Source organism: Oncorhynchus gorbuscha, linkage group LG13 (genome assembly GCF_021184085.1).
Source record: "Oncorhynchus gorbuscha isolate QuinsamMale2020 ecotype Even-year linkage group LG13, OgorEven_v1.0, whole genome shotgun sequence".
NCBI classification, from domain to species: domain Eukaryota; kingdom Metazoa; phylum Chordata; class Actinopteri; order Salmoniformes; family Salmonidae; genus Oncorhynchus; species Oncorhynchus gorbuscha.
This window is the reverse complement of record NC_060185.1, coordinates 100,005,150-100,022,271: the sequence shown is the minus strand read 5'-3', so window position 1 is coordinate 100,022,271 and position 17,122 is coordinate 100,005,150. Positions and strand designations below refer to the sequence as shown.

At 46.5% G+C, this 17,122-nt stretch overlaps 1 protein-coding gene across 2 annotated transcripts in view; it reads right to left on the bottom strand.

The window, feature by feature from the left end:
- Nucleotides 1–10,583: 10,583 nt before the first annotated feature.
- Nucleotides 10,584–17,122, bottom strand: part of neurl1b (neuralized E3 ubiquitin protein ligase 1B) — a 75,871-nt gene continuing 69,332 nt past the window's right edge. For both annotated transcript variants that reach the window (XM_046296258.1, XM_046296259.1), the window contains exons 6-7: nt 12,959–13,081; nt 10,584–12,118 (exon numbers count right to left, since the gene is read on the bottom strand). In XM_046296258.1, coding sequence (XP_046152214.1) covers nt 11,829–12,118; nt 12,959–13,081 — 413 coding nt within the window. In that variant the 3' untranslated portion in view covers nt 10,584–11,828. The remainder of the gene's footprint in view (nt 12,119–12,958; nt 13,082–17,122) is intronic.

Here is a 17,122-nt window from a genome sequence, read left to right as displayed (position 1 = left end):
ACAATGAAAGTGAAACTTGATTTGTTATGGTACGTCATCAATCAAACCACGTTGTGTTGCTGTCATGCTGTGTTGTCATGTGTTGTTGCCTTGTTATGTTGTTGCCTTAGGTCTTTATGTACTGTTGTGTTGTCTCTCTTTATGTAGTGTTGTGTTGTGGGTCTCTCTTTATGTAGTGTTGTGTTGTCTCTCTTTATGTAGTGTTGTGTTGTCTCTCTTTATGTAGTGTAGTGTCTCTCTTTATGTAGTGTTGTGTTGTCTCTCTTTATGTAGTGTTGTGTTGTGGGTCTCTCTTTATGTAGTGTTGTGTTGTCTCTCTTTATGTAGTGTTGTGTTGTCTCTCTTTATGTAGTGTTGTGTTGTCTCTCTTTATGTAGTGTTGTGTTGTCTCTCTTTATGTAGTGTTGTGTTGTCTCTCTTTATGTAGTGTTGTGTTGTCTCTCTTTATGTAGTGTTGTCTCTCTTTATGTAGTGTTGTGTTGTCTCTCTTTATGTAGTGTTGTGTTGTCTCTCTTTATGTAGTGTTGTGGGTCTCTCTTTATGTAGTGTTGTGGGTCTCTCTTTATGTAGTGTTGTGTTGTCTCTCTTTATGTAGTGTTGTGTTGTCTCTCTTTATGTAGTGTTGTGGTGTCTCTCTTTATGTAGTGTTGTGTTGTGGGTCTCTCTTTATGTAGTGTTGTGTTGTGGGTCTCTCTTTATGTAGTGTTGTGTTGTCTCTCTTTATGTAGTGTTGTGGTGTCTCTCTTTATGTAGTGTTGTGTTGTGGGTCTCTCTTTATGTAGTGTTGTGTTGTGTTGTCTCTCTTTATGTAGTGTTGTGTTGTCTCTCTTTATGTAGTGTTGTGTTGTCTCTCTTTATGTAGTGTTGTGTTGTCTCTCTTTATGTAGTGTTGTGGGTCTCTCTTTATGTAGTGTTGTGTTGTCTCTCTTTATGTAGTGTTGTGGTGTCTCTCTTTATGTAGTGTTGTGTTGTCTCTCTTTATGTAGTGTTGTGTTGTGGGTCTCTCTTTATGTAGTGTTGTGGGTCTCTCTTTATGTAGTGTTGTGTTGTCTCTCTTTATGTAGTGTTGTGTTGTCTCTCTTTATGTAGTGTAGTGTCTCTCTTTATGTAGTGTTGTGTTGTCTCTCTTTATGTAGTGTTGTCTCTCTTTACGTAGTGTTGTGTTGTCTCTCTTTATCTAGTGTTGTCTCTCTTTATGTAGTGTTGTGGTCTCTCTTTATGTAGTGTTGTGTTGTCTCTCTTTATGTAGTGTTGTCTCTCTTTATGTAGTGTTGTGTTGTCTCTCTTTATGTAGTGATGTGGTGTCTCTCTTTATGTAGTGTTGTGGTGTCTCTCTTTATGTAGTGTTGTCTCTCTTTATGTAGTGTTGTAGTGTCTCTCTTTATGTAGTGTTGTGTTGTCTCTCTTTATGTAGTGTTGTGTAGTGTTGTCTCTCTTTATGTAGTGTTGTGTTGTCTCTCTTTATGTAGTGTTGTGGTGTCTCTCTTTATGTAGTGTTGTCTTAAGTCTCTCTTTATGTAGTGTTGTGTAGTGTTGTCTCTCTTTATGTAGTGTTGTGTTGTCTCTCTTTATGTAGTGTTGTGTTGTCTCTCTTTATGTAGTGTTGTCTTAAGTCTCTCTTTATGTAGTGTAGTGTTGTCTCTCTTTATGTAGTGTTGTGTTGTCTCTCTTTATGTAGTGTTGTGGTGTCTCTCTTTATGTAGTGTTGTGGTGTCTCTCTTTATGTAGTGTTGTGGTGTCTCTCTTTATGTAGTGTTGTGTTGTCTCTCTTTATGTAGTGTTGTGTTGTCTCTCTTTATGTAGTGTTGTGGTCTCTCTTTATGTAGTGGTGTCTCTCTTTATGTAGTGTTGTGTTGTCTCTCTTTATGTAGTGTTGTGGGTCTCTCTTTATGTAGTGTTGTGTTGTCTTAAGTCTCTCTTTATGTAGTGTTGTGGTGTCTCTCTTTATGTAGTGTTGTGTTGTCTCTCTTTATGTAGTGTTGTGTTGTCTCTCTTTATGTAGTGTTGTGGTGTCTCTCTTTATGTAGTGTTGTGTTGTCTCTCTTTATGTAGTGTTGTGTTGTCTCTCTTTATGTAGTGGTGGTGTCTCTCTTTATGTAGTGTTGTGGTGTCTCTCTTTATGTAGTGTTGTGTTGTCTCTCTTTATGTAGTGTTGTGGGGTCTCTCTTTATGTAGTGTTGTGTTGTCTCTCTTTATGTAGTGTTGTGTTGTCTCTCTTTATGTAGTGTTGTGTCGTCTCTCTTGTTGTGATGTGTTTTGTCCTATATTTATATTGTATTTATATTGTTTTTATTTTTAATCCCAGGCCCCCGTCCCCACAGGAGGCCTTTTGCCTTTTGGGAGGCCGTCATTTTAAATAAGAATTTATTCTTAAGAGACTTGCCTAGTTCAATAAAGGTCAAATAACATACCCCAAAATAAAAAGTTAGAACTGCCATCTCCACTGCACCTACAGACCGATACAGCATCTCTACCTACAGACCGATACAGCATCTCTACCTACAGACCGATACAGCATCTCTTACCTACAGACCGATACAGCATCTCTACCTACAGACCGATACAGCATCTCTACCTACAGACCGATACAGCATCTCTACCTACAGACCGATACAGACATCAGCATCTCTACCTACAGACCGATACAGCATCTCTACCTACAGACCTATAGCAGCATCTCTCTACCTACAGACCGATACAGCATCTCTACCTACAGACCTATACAGCATCTCTACCTACAGACCAATACAGCATCTCTACCTACAGACCTATTCAGCATCTCTACCTACAGACCGGTACAGCATCTCTACCTACAGACCTGATACAGCATCTCTACCTACAGACCGATACAGCATCTCTACCTACAGACCGATACAGCATCTCTACCTACAGACCGATACAGCATCTCTACCTACAGACCTATACAGCATCTCTACCTACAGACCGATACAGCATCTCTACCTACAGACCGATACAGCATCTCTTACCTACAGACCGATACAGCATCTCTACCTACAGACCTGTACAGCATCTCTGCTACTCTCTCCCTTGCTCTGTTCTACTCAGGTATTGCTGCTGGCACTGTAATGGCTCATTGTGATGCTACAACGTAATTAACATGTGTTTGGTGCTGTTCCGCCTACTCCATTCCAGACATTATTACGAGCCGTCTTCCCCTCTCACCAGCATCAAATCCATTTGGAATTCAGGCCGTTACAAAACATGGAATAAGTCAAGGGGTATGAATCATTTCTGATGGCACGGTATTTTCATAGTGAAACGCCCTGAAAAATAAGCCAACATACGGTTCTATGTTCCTCATTTATAAAACATTTTATACAGTCTTCTTATTTTTTGGTTACAGCGTCCGGTGAACTTCAACCTGGAATGTTCCGTTGTTTCCTTGTCAACTGGAAGGTTCTGGATGACAGGCTGACATGTGGAGGAACTGGTTCTGCAGGATCCATCACGTCTGGTTGTTGTTTAGTCGTTATGATCCCTACAAAGGTACAGCGGGAATGGAAAACTGGGAATGGAAAACTATGTCCTTTTAAAATACAAGAGGTCAAGTGAAATGTTGTGATTGACAAAGTGATGTCTCTTGACTTAGGATGGTTATCATTTCTCAATGCAGAGGCTGCCCCCTAGGGGCGAATTCACTAAACGCATCCTGTCTCTTTCCTCTCACAGAAACCCTGTTTATATCTGGTTCTAACATGCGTCCTTTGTCCTGATCTTGTCCACATTTCTTTTTGGACCGATGTAGACAAAACAAAGGACACACTGTGATCAGATTTTCCTGATCCCCTCTAGAGGTAGTCAGACACACACTGTGTCTGGATATTGTACAAGTGTAGACAGATCTAAATGAAAACATTTAAATATTTAAATGTAATATTTAAATCATAAATATTCTTGGCCCCTAAAATCGTTGACATGTGGCACCATTGATTGATTACATTTCTGTCTTGCAATAAATAAATATTATTTTGAGTGGATTGCTTTGAAATAATTTGCCTAAATGAAGGGACCAGGAAATGTGGTCACAATGCAGACAGTGGATGGATAACAGACACTTTTAATACTTTGTGTAGACATATTTCTGTAAATATGGGCACAATCAGAATGTAGAGCAGATCAGAACAAAGCACCGGGTATAAACGGGGCCAGAGAGATCAGAACAACCCACCAGGTATAAACGGGGCCAGAGAGATCAGAACAAACCACCAGGTATAAACGGGGCCAGAGAGATCAGAACAAACCACCAGGTATAAACGGGGCCAGAGAGATCAGAACAAACCACCAGGTATAAACGGGGCCAGAGAGATCAGAACAACCCACCAGGTATAAACGGGGCCAGAGAGATCAGAACAACCCACCGGGTATAAACGGGGCCAGAGAGATCAGAACAAACCACCAGGTATAAACGGGGCCAGAGAGATCAGAACAACCCACCGGGTATAAACGGGGCCAGAGAGATCAGAACAAACCACCAGATATAAACGGGGCCAGAGAGATCAGAACAACCCACCGGGTATAAACGGGGCCAGAGAGATCAGAACAAACCACCAGATATAAACGGGGCCAGAGAGATCAGAACAAACCACCAGGTATAAACGGGGCCAGAGAAAACACCTGAATACACAATAAATCACATTTACATTCTAGCACACCACAGAATAAGCCTGTGCCCCAAATGGAACCCTATTCCCTATATAGTGCACTACTTTAGACCAGAGCCCTATGGAACCCTATTCCCTATATAGTGCACTACTTTAGACCAGAGCCCTATGGAACCCTATTCCCTATATAGTGCACTACTTTAGACCAGAGCCCTATGGAACCCTATTCCCTATATAGTGCACTACTTTAGACCAGAACCCTATTCCCTATATAGTGTGCTACTTTAGACCAGAGCCCTATGGAACCCTATTCCCTATATAGTGTGCTACTTTAGACCAGAGCCCTATGGAACCCTATTCCCTATATAGTGTGCTACTTTAGACCAGAGCCCTATGGAACCCTATTCCCTATATAGTGTGCTACTTTAGACCAGAGCCCTATGGAACCCTATTCCCTATATAGTGTGCTACTTTAGACCAGAGCCCTATGGAACCCTATTCCCTATATAGTGTGCTACTTTAGACCAGAGCCCTATGGAACCCTATTCCCTATATAGTGTGCTACTTTAGACCAGAGCCCTATGGAACCCTATTCCCTATATAGTGTGCTACTTTAGACCAGAGCCCTATGGAACCCTATTCCCTATATAGTGTGCTACTTTAGACCAGAGCCCTATGGAACCCTATTCCCTATATAGTGCGCTACTTTAGACCAGCGTAGTGCACTACAAGGAGACATCTGTATACTCTGTACAGCACGTTTCATTTAATAACACTCTGCATGTCTTGTTCAAACATCTTTCTCTTCATAGTAAAAAGCCCTGAACAATTCGCCAACGTGTGGTTATATATTTTTCTCATTTAGAAGCATGACATAAACAGTCTCTTTTTATTTTGCATAAGCTGTCTGCAGTGACCATTCTTCATTAATTCCACAACACCTTCATTTACAAATAGCATTGTCATCATATTTAGAACTTGGACATGAAGACATTTGACAAACATTGTCTAAGGCACAAAGATAGAAGGTATTTGGCAGAGTGGTGACTCACAGAAGAGTCCCCTCAGCTGTCCTTCCAACACGTGAAGGGTTAAAACCAGACATTTAGAAAAACCATGTGACAGGCAGACAAACAGGAAAAGAAAGCCCTGCCGCCCTCAGCTATGGTAGAGAGAGTCTCAGGTAGAGAGAGAGAGAGAGAGTCTCGGGTAGAGAGAGAGAGAGAGAGAGAGAGAGAGAGAGAGAGAAAGAGAGAGAGAGAGAGAGAGAGAGAGAGAAAGTCTCGGGTAGAGAGAGAGAGAGTCTCAGGTAGAGAGAGAGAGAGAGTATCGGGTAGAGAGAGAGAGAGTATCGGGTAGAGAGAGAGAGAGTCTCGGGTAGAGAGAGAGAGTCTCAGGTAGAGAGAGAGAGAGAGTCTCAGGTAGAGAGAGTCTCAGGTAGAGAGAGAGAGAGTCTCAGGTAGAGAGAGAGAGTCTCAGGTAGAGAGAGAGAGAGAGAGAGAGTCTCGGGTAGAGAGAGAGAGAGTCTCAGGTAGAGAGAGAGAGTCTCAGGTAGAGAGAGAGAGAGAGTCTCGGGTAGAGAGAGTCTCAGGTAGAGAGAGAGAGAGAGAGTCTCGGGTAGAGAGAGAGAGAGTCTCAGGTAGAGAGAGAGAGAGAGAGAGAGAGAGAGAGAGAGAGAGAGAGAGAGAGAGAGAGAGAGAGAGAGAGAGAGAGAGAGAGAGAGAGAGAGAGAGATTCTCAGGTAGGTAGAGAGAGAGAGAGTCTCGGGTAGAGAGAGAGAGAGTCTCAGGTAGAGAGAGAGAGAGAGTCTCGGGTAGAGAGAGAGAGAGTCTCAGGTAGAGAGAGGGAGAGAGTCTCGGGTAGAGAGAGAGAGAGTCTCAGGTAGAGAGAGAGAGAGAGTCTCGGGTAGAGAGAGAGAGGTCAGGTAGAGAGAGAGAGAGACTCTCGGGTAGAGAGAGAGAGTCTCAGGTAGAGAGAGAGAGAGAGAGAGAGAGAGAGAGAGAGAGAGAGAGAGAGAGAGAGAGAGAGAGAGAGAGAGAGAGAGAGAGAGAGAGAGAGAAAGAGAGAGTCTCGGGTAGAGAGAGAGAGAGTCTCAGGTAGAGAGAGAGAGAGAGTCTCGGGTAGAGAGAGAGAGAGAGTCTCGGGTAGAGAGAGAGAGAGAGAGTCTCGGGTAGAGAGAGAGAGAGAGAGTCTCAGCTAGAGAGAGAGAGTCTCGGGTAGAGAGAGAGAGAGTCTCGGGTAGAGAGAGAGAGAGAAGGGGTAGAGAGAGAGAGATCTCAGGTAGAGAGAGAGAGAGTCTCGGGTAGAGAGAGAGAGAGAGAGTCTCGGGTAGAGAGAGAGAGAGAGTCTCGGGTAGAGAGAGAGAGAGAGAGTCTCGGGTAGAGAGAGAGAGAGAGAGTCTCGAGTAGAGAGAGAGAGAGAGAGAGACTCAGCTAGAGAGAGAGAGTCTCGGGTAGAGAGAGAGAGAGAGTCTCGGGTAGAGAGAGAGAGAGAGAGAGTCTCGGGTAGAGAGAGAGAGAGAGTCTCGGGTAGAGAGAGAGAGAGGGTAGAGAGAGAGAGAGTCTCAGGTAGAGAGAGAGAGAGATCTCAGGTAGAGAGAGAGAGAGAGTCTCGGGTAGAGAGAGAGAGAGTCTCGGGTAGAGAGAGAGAGAGATCTCAGGTAGAGAGAGAGAGAGTCTCGGGTAGAGAGAGAGAGAGTCTCGGGTAGAGAGAGAGAGAGTCTCGGTAGAGAGAGAGAGAGAGAGAGAGAGAGAGAGAGAGAGAGAGAGAGTCTCAGGTAGAGAGAGAGAGAGAGAGTGGGTAGAGAGAGAGAGAGAGAGAGAGAGAGAGAGAGAGAGAGAGAGAGAGAGAGAGAGAGAGAGAGAGAGAGGGGGTAGAGAGAGAGAGATAGAGAGTGAGAGAGTCTCGGGTAGAGAGAGAGAGAGAGTCTCGGGTAGAGAGAGAGAGAGAGTCTCAGCTAGAGAGAGAGAGAGATCTCAGGTAGAGAGAGAGAGAGAGTCTCAGGTAGAGAGAGAGAGAGATCTCAGGTAGAGAGAGAGAGAGAGTGTCCAGTCTATCAGGGCCAATATGTCTTGATGTGGGAGGTCTGTGATGGACCTGCTGTAGTGTAGAGTGTCCAGTCTAGAGAGAGAGAGAGACTCTCGGGTAGAGAGAGAGAGTCTCAGGTAGAGAGAGAGAGAGAGAGAGAGAGAGAGAGAGAGAGAGAGAGAGAGAGAGAGAGAGAGAGAGAGAGAGAGAGAGAGAGAGAGAGAGAGAAAGAGAGAGAGAGAGAGTCTCGGGTAGAGAGAGAGAGAGTCTCAGGTAGAGAGAGAGAGAGAGTCTCGGGTAGAGAGAGAGAGAGAGTCTCGGGTAGAGAGAGAGAGAGAGAGTCTCGGGTAGAGAGAGAGAGAGAGAGAGAGTCTCAGCTAGAGAGAGAGAGTCTCGGGTAGAGAGAGAGAGAGTCTCGGGTAGAGAGAGAGAGAGAAGGGGTAGAGAGAGAGATCTCAGGTAGAGAGAGAGAGAGTCTCGGGTAGAGAGAGAGAGAGAGAGTCTCGGGTAGAGAGAGAGAGAGAGTCTCGGGTAGAGAGAGAGAGAGAGAGTCTCGGGTAGAGAGAGAGAGAGAGAGTCTCGAGTAGAGAGAGAGAGAGAGAGAGAGTCTCAGCTAGAGAGAGAGAGTCTCGGGTAGAGAGATAGAGAGAGTCTCAGGTAGAGAGAGAGAGAGAGAGTCTCGGGTAGAGAGAGAGAGAGAGAGTCTCGGGTAGAGAGAGAGAGAGGGTAGAGAGAGAGAGAGTCTCAGGTAGAGAGAGAGAGAGATCTCAGGTAGAGAGAGAGAGAGAGTCTCGGGTAGAGAGAGAGAGAGAGTCTCGGGTAGAGAGAGAGTCTCAGGTAGAGAGAGAGAGAGATCTCAGGTAGAGAGAGAGAGAGTCTCGGGTAGAGAGAGAGAGAGTCTCGGGTAGAGAGAGAGAGAGTCTCGGTAGAGAGAGAGAGAGAGAGAGAGAGAGAGAGAGAGTCTCAGGTAGAGAGAGAGAGAGAGAGAGAGAGAGAGAGAGAGAGAGTCTCGGGTAGAGAGAGAGAGAGAGAGTCTCGGGTAGAGAGAGAGAGAGAGTCTCAGCTAGAGAGAGAGAGTCTCGAGTAGAGAGAGAGAGAGAGTCTCAGGTAGAGAGAGAGAGAGATCTCAGGTAGAGAGAGAGAGAGAGTCTCAGGTAGAGAGAGAGAGAGATCTCAGGTAGAGAGAGAGAGAGAGTGTCCAGTCTATCAGGGCCAATATGTCTTGATGTGGGAGGTCTGTGATGGACCTGCTGTAGTGTAGAGTGTCCAGTCTATCAGGGCCAATATGTCTTGATGTGGGAGCTCCGTGATGGACCTGCTGTAGTGCAGAGTGTCCAGTCTATCAGGGCCAATATTTCTTGATGTGGGAGGTCTGTGATGGACCTGCTGTAGTGTAGAGTGTCCAGTCTATCAGGGCCAATATGTCTTGATGTGGGAGCTCCGTGATGGACCTGCTGTAGTGCAGAGTGTCCAGTCTATCAGGGCCAATATGTCTTGATGTGGGAGCTCCGTGATGGACCTGCTGTAGTGCAGAGTGTCCAGTCTATCAGGGCCAATATGTCTTGATGTGGGAGCTCCGTGATGGACCTGCTGTAGTGCAGAGTGTCCAGTCTATCAGGGCCAATATGTCTTGATGTGGGAGGTCTGTGATGGACCTGCTGTAGTGTAGAGTGTCCAGTCTATCAGGGCCAATATGTCTTGATGTGGGAGGTCTGTGATGGACCTGCTGTAGTGTAGAGTGTCCAGTCTATCAGGGCCAATATGTCTTGATGTGGGAGCTCCGTGATGGACCTGCCGTAGTGTAGAGTGCCCAGTTTGGTAAGAGACGTCTCTGGGGTGCATACAGAGCCCTGTCCCAGTAGTTTGTCCTCTCATGGATGGTCAGGCTTAATGATGACCTTGACGAGCCTGTTGAAATGGTGTCCAGTCTGTCTCTATGGCCTTCAAATATACATCTGGCCCTCAAAGCCAGTTCCACTGCTGATTCCCCTCTAATCAGGGACTGATTTAGACCTGGGACACCAGGTGGGTGATTCCCCTCTAATCAGGGCCTGATTTAGACCTGGGACACCAGGTGGGTGATTCCCCTCTAATCAGGGCCTGATTTAGACCTGGGACACCAGGTGGGTGAGTCCCCTCTAATCAAGGACTGATTTAGACCTGGGACACCAGGTGGGTGAGTCCCCTCTAATGAGGGTCTGGTTTAGACCTGGGACACCAGGTGGGTGATTCCCCTCTAATGAGGGTCTGATTTAGACCTGGGACACCAGGTGGGTGATTCCCCTCTAATCAGGGACTGATTTAGACCTGGGACACCAGGTGGGTGATTCCCCTCTAATCAGGGACTGATTTAGACCTGGGACACCAGGTGGGTGATTCCCCTCTAATCAGGGACTGATTTAGACCTGGGACACCAGGTGGGTGAGTCCCCTCTAATCAAGGACTGATTTAGACCTGGGACACCAGGTGGGTGAGTCCCCTCTAATGAGGGTCTGGTTTAGACCTGGGACACCAGGTGGGTGATTCCCCTCTAATGAGGGTCTGATTTAGACCTGGGACACCAGGTGGGTGATTCCCCTCTAATCAGGGACTGATTTAGACCTGGGACACCAGGTGGGTGATTCCCCTCTAATCAGGGACTGATTTAGACCTGGGACACCAGGTGGGTGATTCCCCTCTAATCAGGGCCTGATTTAGACCTGGGACACCAGGTGGGTGATTCCCCTCTAATCAGGGACTGATTTAGACCTGGGACACCAGGTGGGTGATTCCCCTCTAATGAGGGTCTGGTTTAGACCTGGGACACCAGGTGGGTGATTCCCCTCTAATGAGGGTCTGGTTTAGACCTGGGACACCAGGTGGGTGATTCCCCTCTAATGAGGGTCTGGTTTAGACCTGGGACACCAGGTGGGTGATTCCCCTCTAATGAGGGTCTGATTTAGACCTGGGACACCAGGTGGGTGATTCCCCTCTAATCAAGGACTGATTTAGACCTGGGACACCAGGTGGGTGATTCCCCTCTAATGAGGGTCTGGTTTAGACCTGGGACACCAGGTGTGAAATGAATTATCACGTAGAACAGGAAACCAGCAGTACTCCAGATCTCGTAGGGTCAGAGTTGAATATCCCTGCTCTAGACAATGTCTGCTGCAGTAATGTCCCAGACATCATGGTCTGTATGTCTTGATGACGTCTTTAATGGGACGTCTTTAATAGGCCTGCTGCGGTAATGTCCCAGTAATGTCCCAGTAATGTCCCAATAATGTCTCAGTCCTCTCATGGTCTGTATGTCTTGATGACGTCTTTAATGGGCCTGCTGCAGTAATGTCCCAGTAATGTCCCAGTAATGTCCCAGTAATGTCCCAGTAATGTCTCAGTAATGTCCCAGTAATGTCCCAGTAATGTCTCAGTCCTCTCATGGTCTGTATGTCTTGATGACGTCTTTAATGGGCCTGCTGCAGTAATGTCCCAGTAATGTCCCAGTAATGTCTCAGTAATGTCCCAGTAATGTCCCAGTAATGTCCCAGACATCATGGTCTGTATGTCTTGATGACATCTTTAATGGGACGTATTTAATGGGCCTGCTGCAATAATGTCCCAGTAATGTCCCAGTAATGTCCCAATAATGTCCCAGTAATGTCCCAGTAATGTCTAGGTAATGTCCCAGTAATGTCCCAGTGATGTCTCAGTCCTCTCATGGTCTGTATGTCTTGATGACGTCTTTAATGGGACGTATTTAATAGGCCTGCTGCAGTAATGTCCCAGTAATGTCCCAGTAATGCCCCAGTAATGTCCCAGTAATGTCTCAGTAATGTCTCAGTAATGTCCCAGTCCTCTCATGGTCTGTATGTCTTGATGACGTCTTTAATGGGACGTATTTAATAGGCCTGCTGCAGTAATGTCCCAGTAATGTCCCAGTAATGCCCCAGTAATGTCCCAGTAATGTCTCAGTAATGTCCCAGTAATGTCCCAGTCCTCTCATGGTCTGTATGTCTTGATGACGTCTTTAATGGGCCTGCTGCAATAATGTCTCAGTAATGTCCCAGTAATGTCCCAGTAATGTCCCAGTCCTCTCATGGTCTGTATGTCTTGATGACGTCTTTAATGGGCCTGTTGCAATAATGTCCCAGTAATGTCCCAGTAATGTCCCAGTAATGTCTCAGTAATGTCCCAGTCCTCTCATGGTCTGTATGTCTTGATGACGTCTTTAATGGGCCTGCGGCAGATAGGACAGCAGGCATTCACTTGTCTCTTCAGCTTTAGCCCACAGTTGTTACACAGACACATGTGTCCGCAGGTGTAGATGACTGTGTCCACTTCCTGGTCGAAACAGACGGTGCACTCCCCGTTCTTACCACCAGAAGGCAGCTCTGGGGCAGACAGGGAGGGGGAGACAGCGTGGGGGAGACAGGGTGGGGGAGACAGCGTGGGGGAGACAGGGGGGCTGAGAGGGGAGCTGGGGGCCGTCACTGAGGAGGAGATGGAGATAGGAGAGGTGTTAGAATGAGAGGAGGCCCTGGGAAACATTTTTACATTACTACTTCAAATGAACAGCAACTTGTTGAGTTTTATAACAGCTACTATAGAGCCTTCATGAAGCAAGTTTATAACAGCTACTATAGAGCCTTCATGAAGCAAGTTTATAACAGCTACTATAGCGCTATAAAGCAAGTTTATAACAGCTACTATAGAGCCTTCATAAAGCAAGTTTATAACAGCTACTATAGAGCCTTCATAAAGCAAGTTTATAACAGCTACTATAGAGCCTTATAGAGCAAGTTTATAACAGCTACTATAGAGCCTTCATGAAGCAAGTTTATAACAGCTACTATAGAGCCTTCATGAAGCAAGTTTATAACAGCTACTATAGAGCCTTATAAAGCAAGTTTATAACAGCTACTATAGAGCCTTCATAAAGCAAGTTTATAACAGCTACTATAGAGCCTTCATAAAGCAAGTTTATAACAGCTACTATAGCCTTCATGAAGTCAGTTTATAACAGCTACTATAGAGCCTTCATAAAGTCAGTTTATAACAGCTACTATAGAGCCTTCATGAAGTCAGTTTATAACAGCTACTATAGAGCCTTCATGAAGTCAGTGTATAACAGCTACTATAGAGCCTTCATAAAGTCAGTGTATAACAGCTACTATAGAGCCTTCATAAAGTCAGTTTATAACAGCTACTATAGAGCCTTCATGAAGTCAGTTTATAACAGCTACTATAGAGCCTTCATGAAGTCAGTTTATAACAGCTACTATAGAGCCTTCATAAAGTCATGTGTGTGTGGTCACGTGTGTGTAACTGACCCAGGGAGGACTCGGAGGAGGACCTGTTGACGCTGAAGGCCGGGTCAGAACCACTGTCGTCTGGACTACTACTGCTACTACTGGTCTGGGAGGAAAGGAAGGAAGGGCTGGACTGAAGCGTGCCTGGAACACAGCGACAGAGACACACACGCAGTAAACATCGCTTAGGATTCAATCCCGTCGCGCTTTGTCACGCTCCACAGTGGGAAATTACCTTTCAATGTCAAGCACGCTATAATGTCTCTGTCTCTCGCTATAATGTCTCTGTCTCTCGCTATAATGTCTCTGTCTCTCGCTATAATGTCTCTGTCTCTCACTATAATGTCTCTGTCTCTCGCTATAATGTCTCTGTCTCTCGCTATAATGTCATCTTTGTCTCTGTGACACAAACACATGTTACGTTCTACTTTAACAACTTTAGACTTTGCAAGATTATTAAATCTTTTTTTTTCAAGAGAAGGAAAGAAATATAGACTGGTTTTATATCCTAGTTTGGTTAGATGGAGAGTTACATCTCTTTTTCAATTGAGACCTAATCTCAGTACAGCTATAAAACAGTGTGTTGCAATCTCTGATGGTACAGAACAGCAAACAGAGCGATGACAGACTGGTGAACTGCATCGTGGGTGATAGCCATAAAACTACAACAGTAAGGCATTACATAAATAATCTGTTCAGTAAGTCTAACAACACTACATCAGATATATTATTACGTAATCAGACAGCTAGATTTCAAACATTTTAAAGGAAAATAGTTTTATTGGAGTACTTTGTACAGTGTTATAAAGCCCCTAGGGAGCTGTATTTAATCTGGGTGGTCGGCTGGGCTGACCGAGCGAGAGAAAGAGGGAGAGAGAGGGGGGGGGGGTTTATAAGGGAGCAGTTGGTGGGAGAGAGCAGATAAGTCACATCCTAAAATAACCCAGAGGGGAACAGAGAGGACCATGGGAGCGTCATCATTACGCACCAGCATTCCTCTGGGTCTGGGAAAGAATGAAAAAGAACTGGGAACTGAAGGGATTGTTGGAAACCAGGAAGCTGAGGGTGTGACTACTGTGTACTGGTACACTTTCTGACCAGTACTTTGTCCATGACATAGCCCATACGGTACAAGCATTCAGTAATGGTATAGGATTTCTGCTGATATACTGAAAACATTGCTGGGCTGAGTCTGTTGATGTCTCCATGCAGGGTAAAGAAGGACCAGAGTGTCTGTGATGAGTATTTATATACAGTATCTATATGATATAGTATGTAGTGCCTTCGGAAGAATTCAGACAACTTGACTGTTTCCAAATGTTGGTACGTTCCAGCCATATTCTAAAATGGATTAAATAAATAAAAAATCCTCATCAATCTACACACAATAACCCATAATGAGAGTAATAACAGGTTTTTTAGAAAGTTTAACAAATTTCTAACACTTTAAAAAAATATATATCTTATTTACATAATTATTCAAACCCTTTGCTATAAGACTCTAAATTGAGCTCAGGTGCATCCTGTTTCCATTGATCATCCTTGAGATGTTTCTACAACTTGATTGGAGTCCACCTGTGGTAAATTCAATTGAGTGGACATGATTTGGAAAGGCACACACCTGTCTATATAAGGTCCCACAGTTGACAGTGCATGTCAGAGCAAAAACCAAGCCATGAGGTCGAAGGAATTATCCGTAGAGCTTCGAGACATGATTGTGTCGAGGCACAGATCTGGGGAAGGGTATCAAAATATTTCTGCAGCATTGAAGGTCCCCAAGAAGACAGCGCCCTCAATCATTCTTAAATTGAAGAAGTTTGGAATCACCAAGACTCTTCCTAAAGCTGGCCACCCGGCCAAACTGAGCAATCGGGGGAGAAGGGCCTTGGTTAAGAAGGTGACCAAGAACCCGATGGTCACTCTGACAGAGCTCCAGAGTTCCACTGTGGAGATGGGAGAACCTTCCAGAAGGACAATCATCTCTGCAGCACTCCACCAATCAGGCCTTTATGGTAGAGTGGCCAGACGGAAGCCACTCCTCAGTAAAAGGCACATGTGTAACGGCGTTCGTCTGTTGAAGGAAGAGAGTCGGACCGAAATGCAGCGTGTTTGTTACTCATGATCTTTAATGAATGAAAAGTGACGATACATTAAATAACTAAATACAAAAACAACAAACGGAACGAGAAACCTATTACAGCCTATCTGGTGAACACTACACAAAGACAGGAACAATCACCCACGAAATACAAAGTGAAACTATGGCTCCCTAAATACGGTTCCCAATCAGAGACAACGAGAATCACCTGACTCTGATTGAGAATCGCCTCAGGCAGCCAAGCCTATACAACACCCCTAATCAGCCGCGATCCCAAATAATACAAACCCCAATACGAAAACAACATATAAACCCATGTCACACCCTGGCCTACCCAAACATATAACAAAAATACAAAATACAATGACCAAGGCGTGACAGAACCCCCCCCCCCCCCTAAGGTGCGGACTCCCGGACGCACCTCAAACCATAGGGAGGGTCCGGGTGGGCGTCTGTCCATGGTGGCGGTTCCGGCTCGGGACGTGGACCCCACTCCATTAATGTCCTTGTTCCTCCCCTTCGCGTCCTGGGATAATCCACCCTCTCCGCCGACCATGGCCTAATAGTCCTCACCTAGATCCCCACTGGACTGAGGGGCAGCTCGTGACTGAGGGGTAGCTCGGGACAGAGGGGCAGCTCGGGACAGAGGGGCAGCTCGGGACAGAGGGGCAGCTCGGGACAGAAGCAGCCCGGGACTGAGGGGCAGCCCGGGACTGAGGGGAAGCCCAGTACTGAGAAGAAGCCCAGTACTGAGATGAAGCCCAGGCAGGTAGTAGGCTCCGGTAAATCCTGGCTGGCTGGCGGAACTGGAAGATTCAGGTTGACTAGCAGATCTGGAAGATTCTGGTTGTCTGGCAGATCTGGAAGAGACTGGTTGTCTGGCAGATCTAAAAGAGACTGGTTGTCTGGCAGATCTATAAGATCATGGCTGACTGGCGGATCTAGCTGCTCTATGCAGACTGACAGCTCTGGCTGCTTCTTACAGACTGACAGCTCTGACTGCTCCATGCAGGCTGGCAGCACCTTGCAGACTAGCAGCTCTGGCTGCTTCTTACAGACTGACAGCTCTGGCTGCTTCATGCAGACTGACAGCTCTGGCTGCTTCATGCAGACTGACAGCTCTGACTGCTCCATGCAGGCTGACAGCTCTGACTGCTCCATGCAGGCTGGCAGCACCTTGCAGACTAGCAGCTCTGGCTGCTTCATGCAGACTGACAGCTCAGGCTGCTCCGAACAGGCAGGAGGCTCCGGCAGCGCTGTAGAGAAGGAAGGCTCTGATAGCGCTGAACAGGCGGGAGACTCCGACAGTGCAGGAGGGAAGGAAGGCTCTAATAGCGCTGAACAGACAGGAGACTCCAGTAGCGCAGGAGGGAAGGAAGGCTCTGGCTGTGCTGAACAGGCGAGGCGCACAGAAGGCCTGGTGCGTGGTGCTGGAACTGGTGCTACAGGATTGAGGACACGCACAGGAAGCCTGGTGCGGGGAGCTGCTACCGGAGGACTGATGTGTGGAGGTGGCTCTGGATAGACCGGACCGTGCAGGCGCACTGGAGCTCTTGAGCACCGAGCCTGCCCAAGCTTACCTGGCTCGATGCCCACTCTAGCCCGGCCAATAGGAAGGGCTGGTATGTGCCGCACCCGGCTATGCACCCGCACTGGAAACACTGTGCGCTCCATAGCATAACACGGTGCCTGCCCGGTCTCTCTAGCCCAACAGTGAGCACAGGGAGTTTGTGCAGGTCTCCTACCTAGCATAGCCATACTCCCTTCTAGCCGCCCCCCAATAATTTTTTGGGGCTGCTTTTCGGACTTCCAACCGCGTCGCCGTGCTGCCTCCTCATACCAGCCCCTCTCCGCTTTAGCCGCTTATAGTTCTTCCTTGGGACGGCGATATTCTCCCGGCTGCGCCCAGGGTCTTTTTCCATCTAATATCATCTCCCAAGACCAGAAGTCCTTATATTGCTGCTCCTCACAATTAACAGGGAGAGTAGGCTCAGGTCTATCTCCTGACTCAGCCATACTCTCCCTGAGCCCCCCCCCAATACATTTTTTGGGGTGACTTTCGGTTTTCGCTCTGCGCCGCCGTGTTC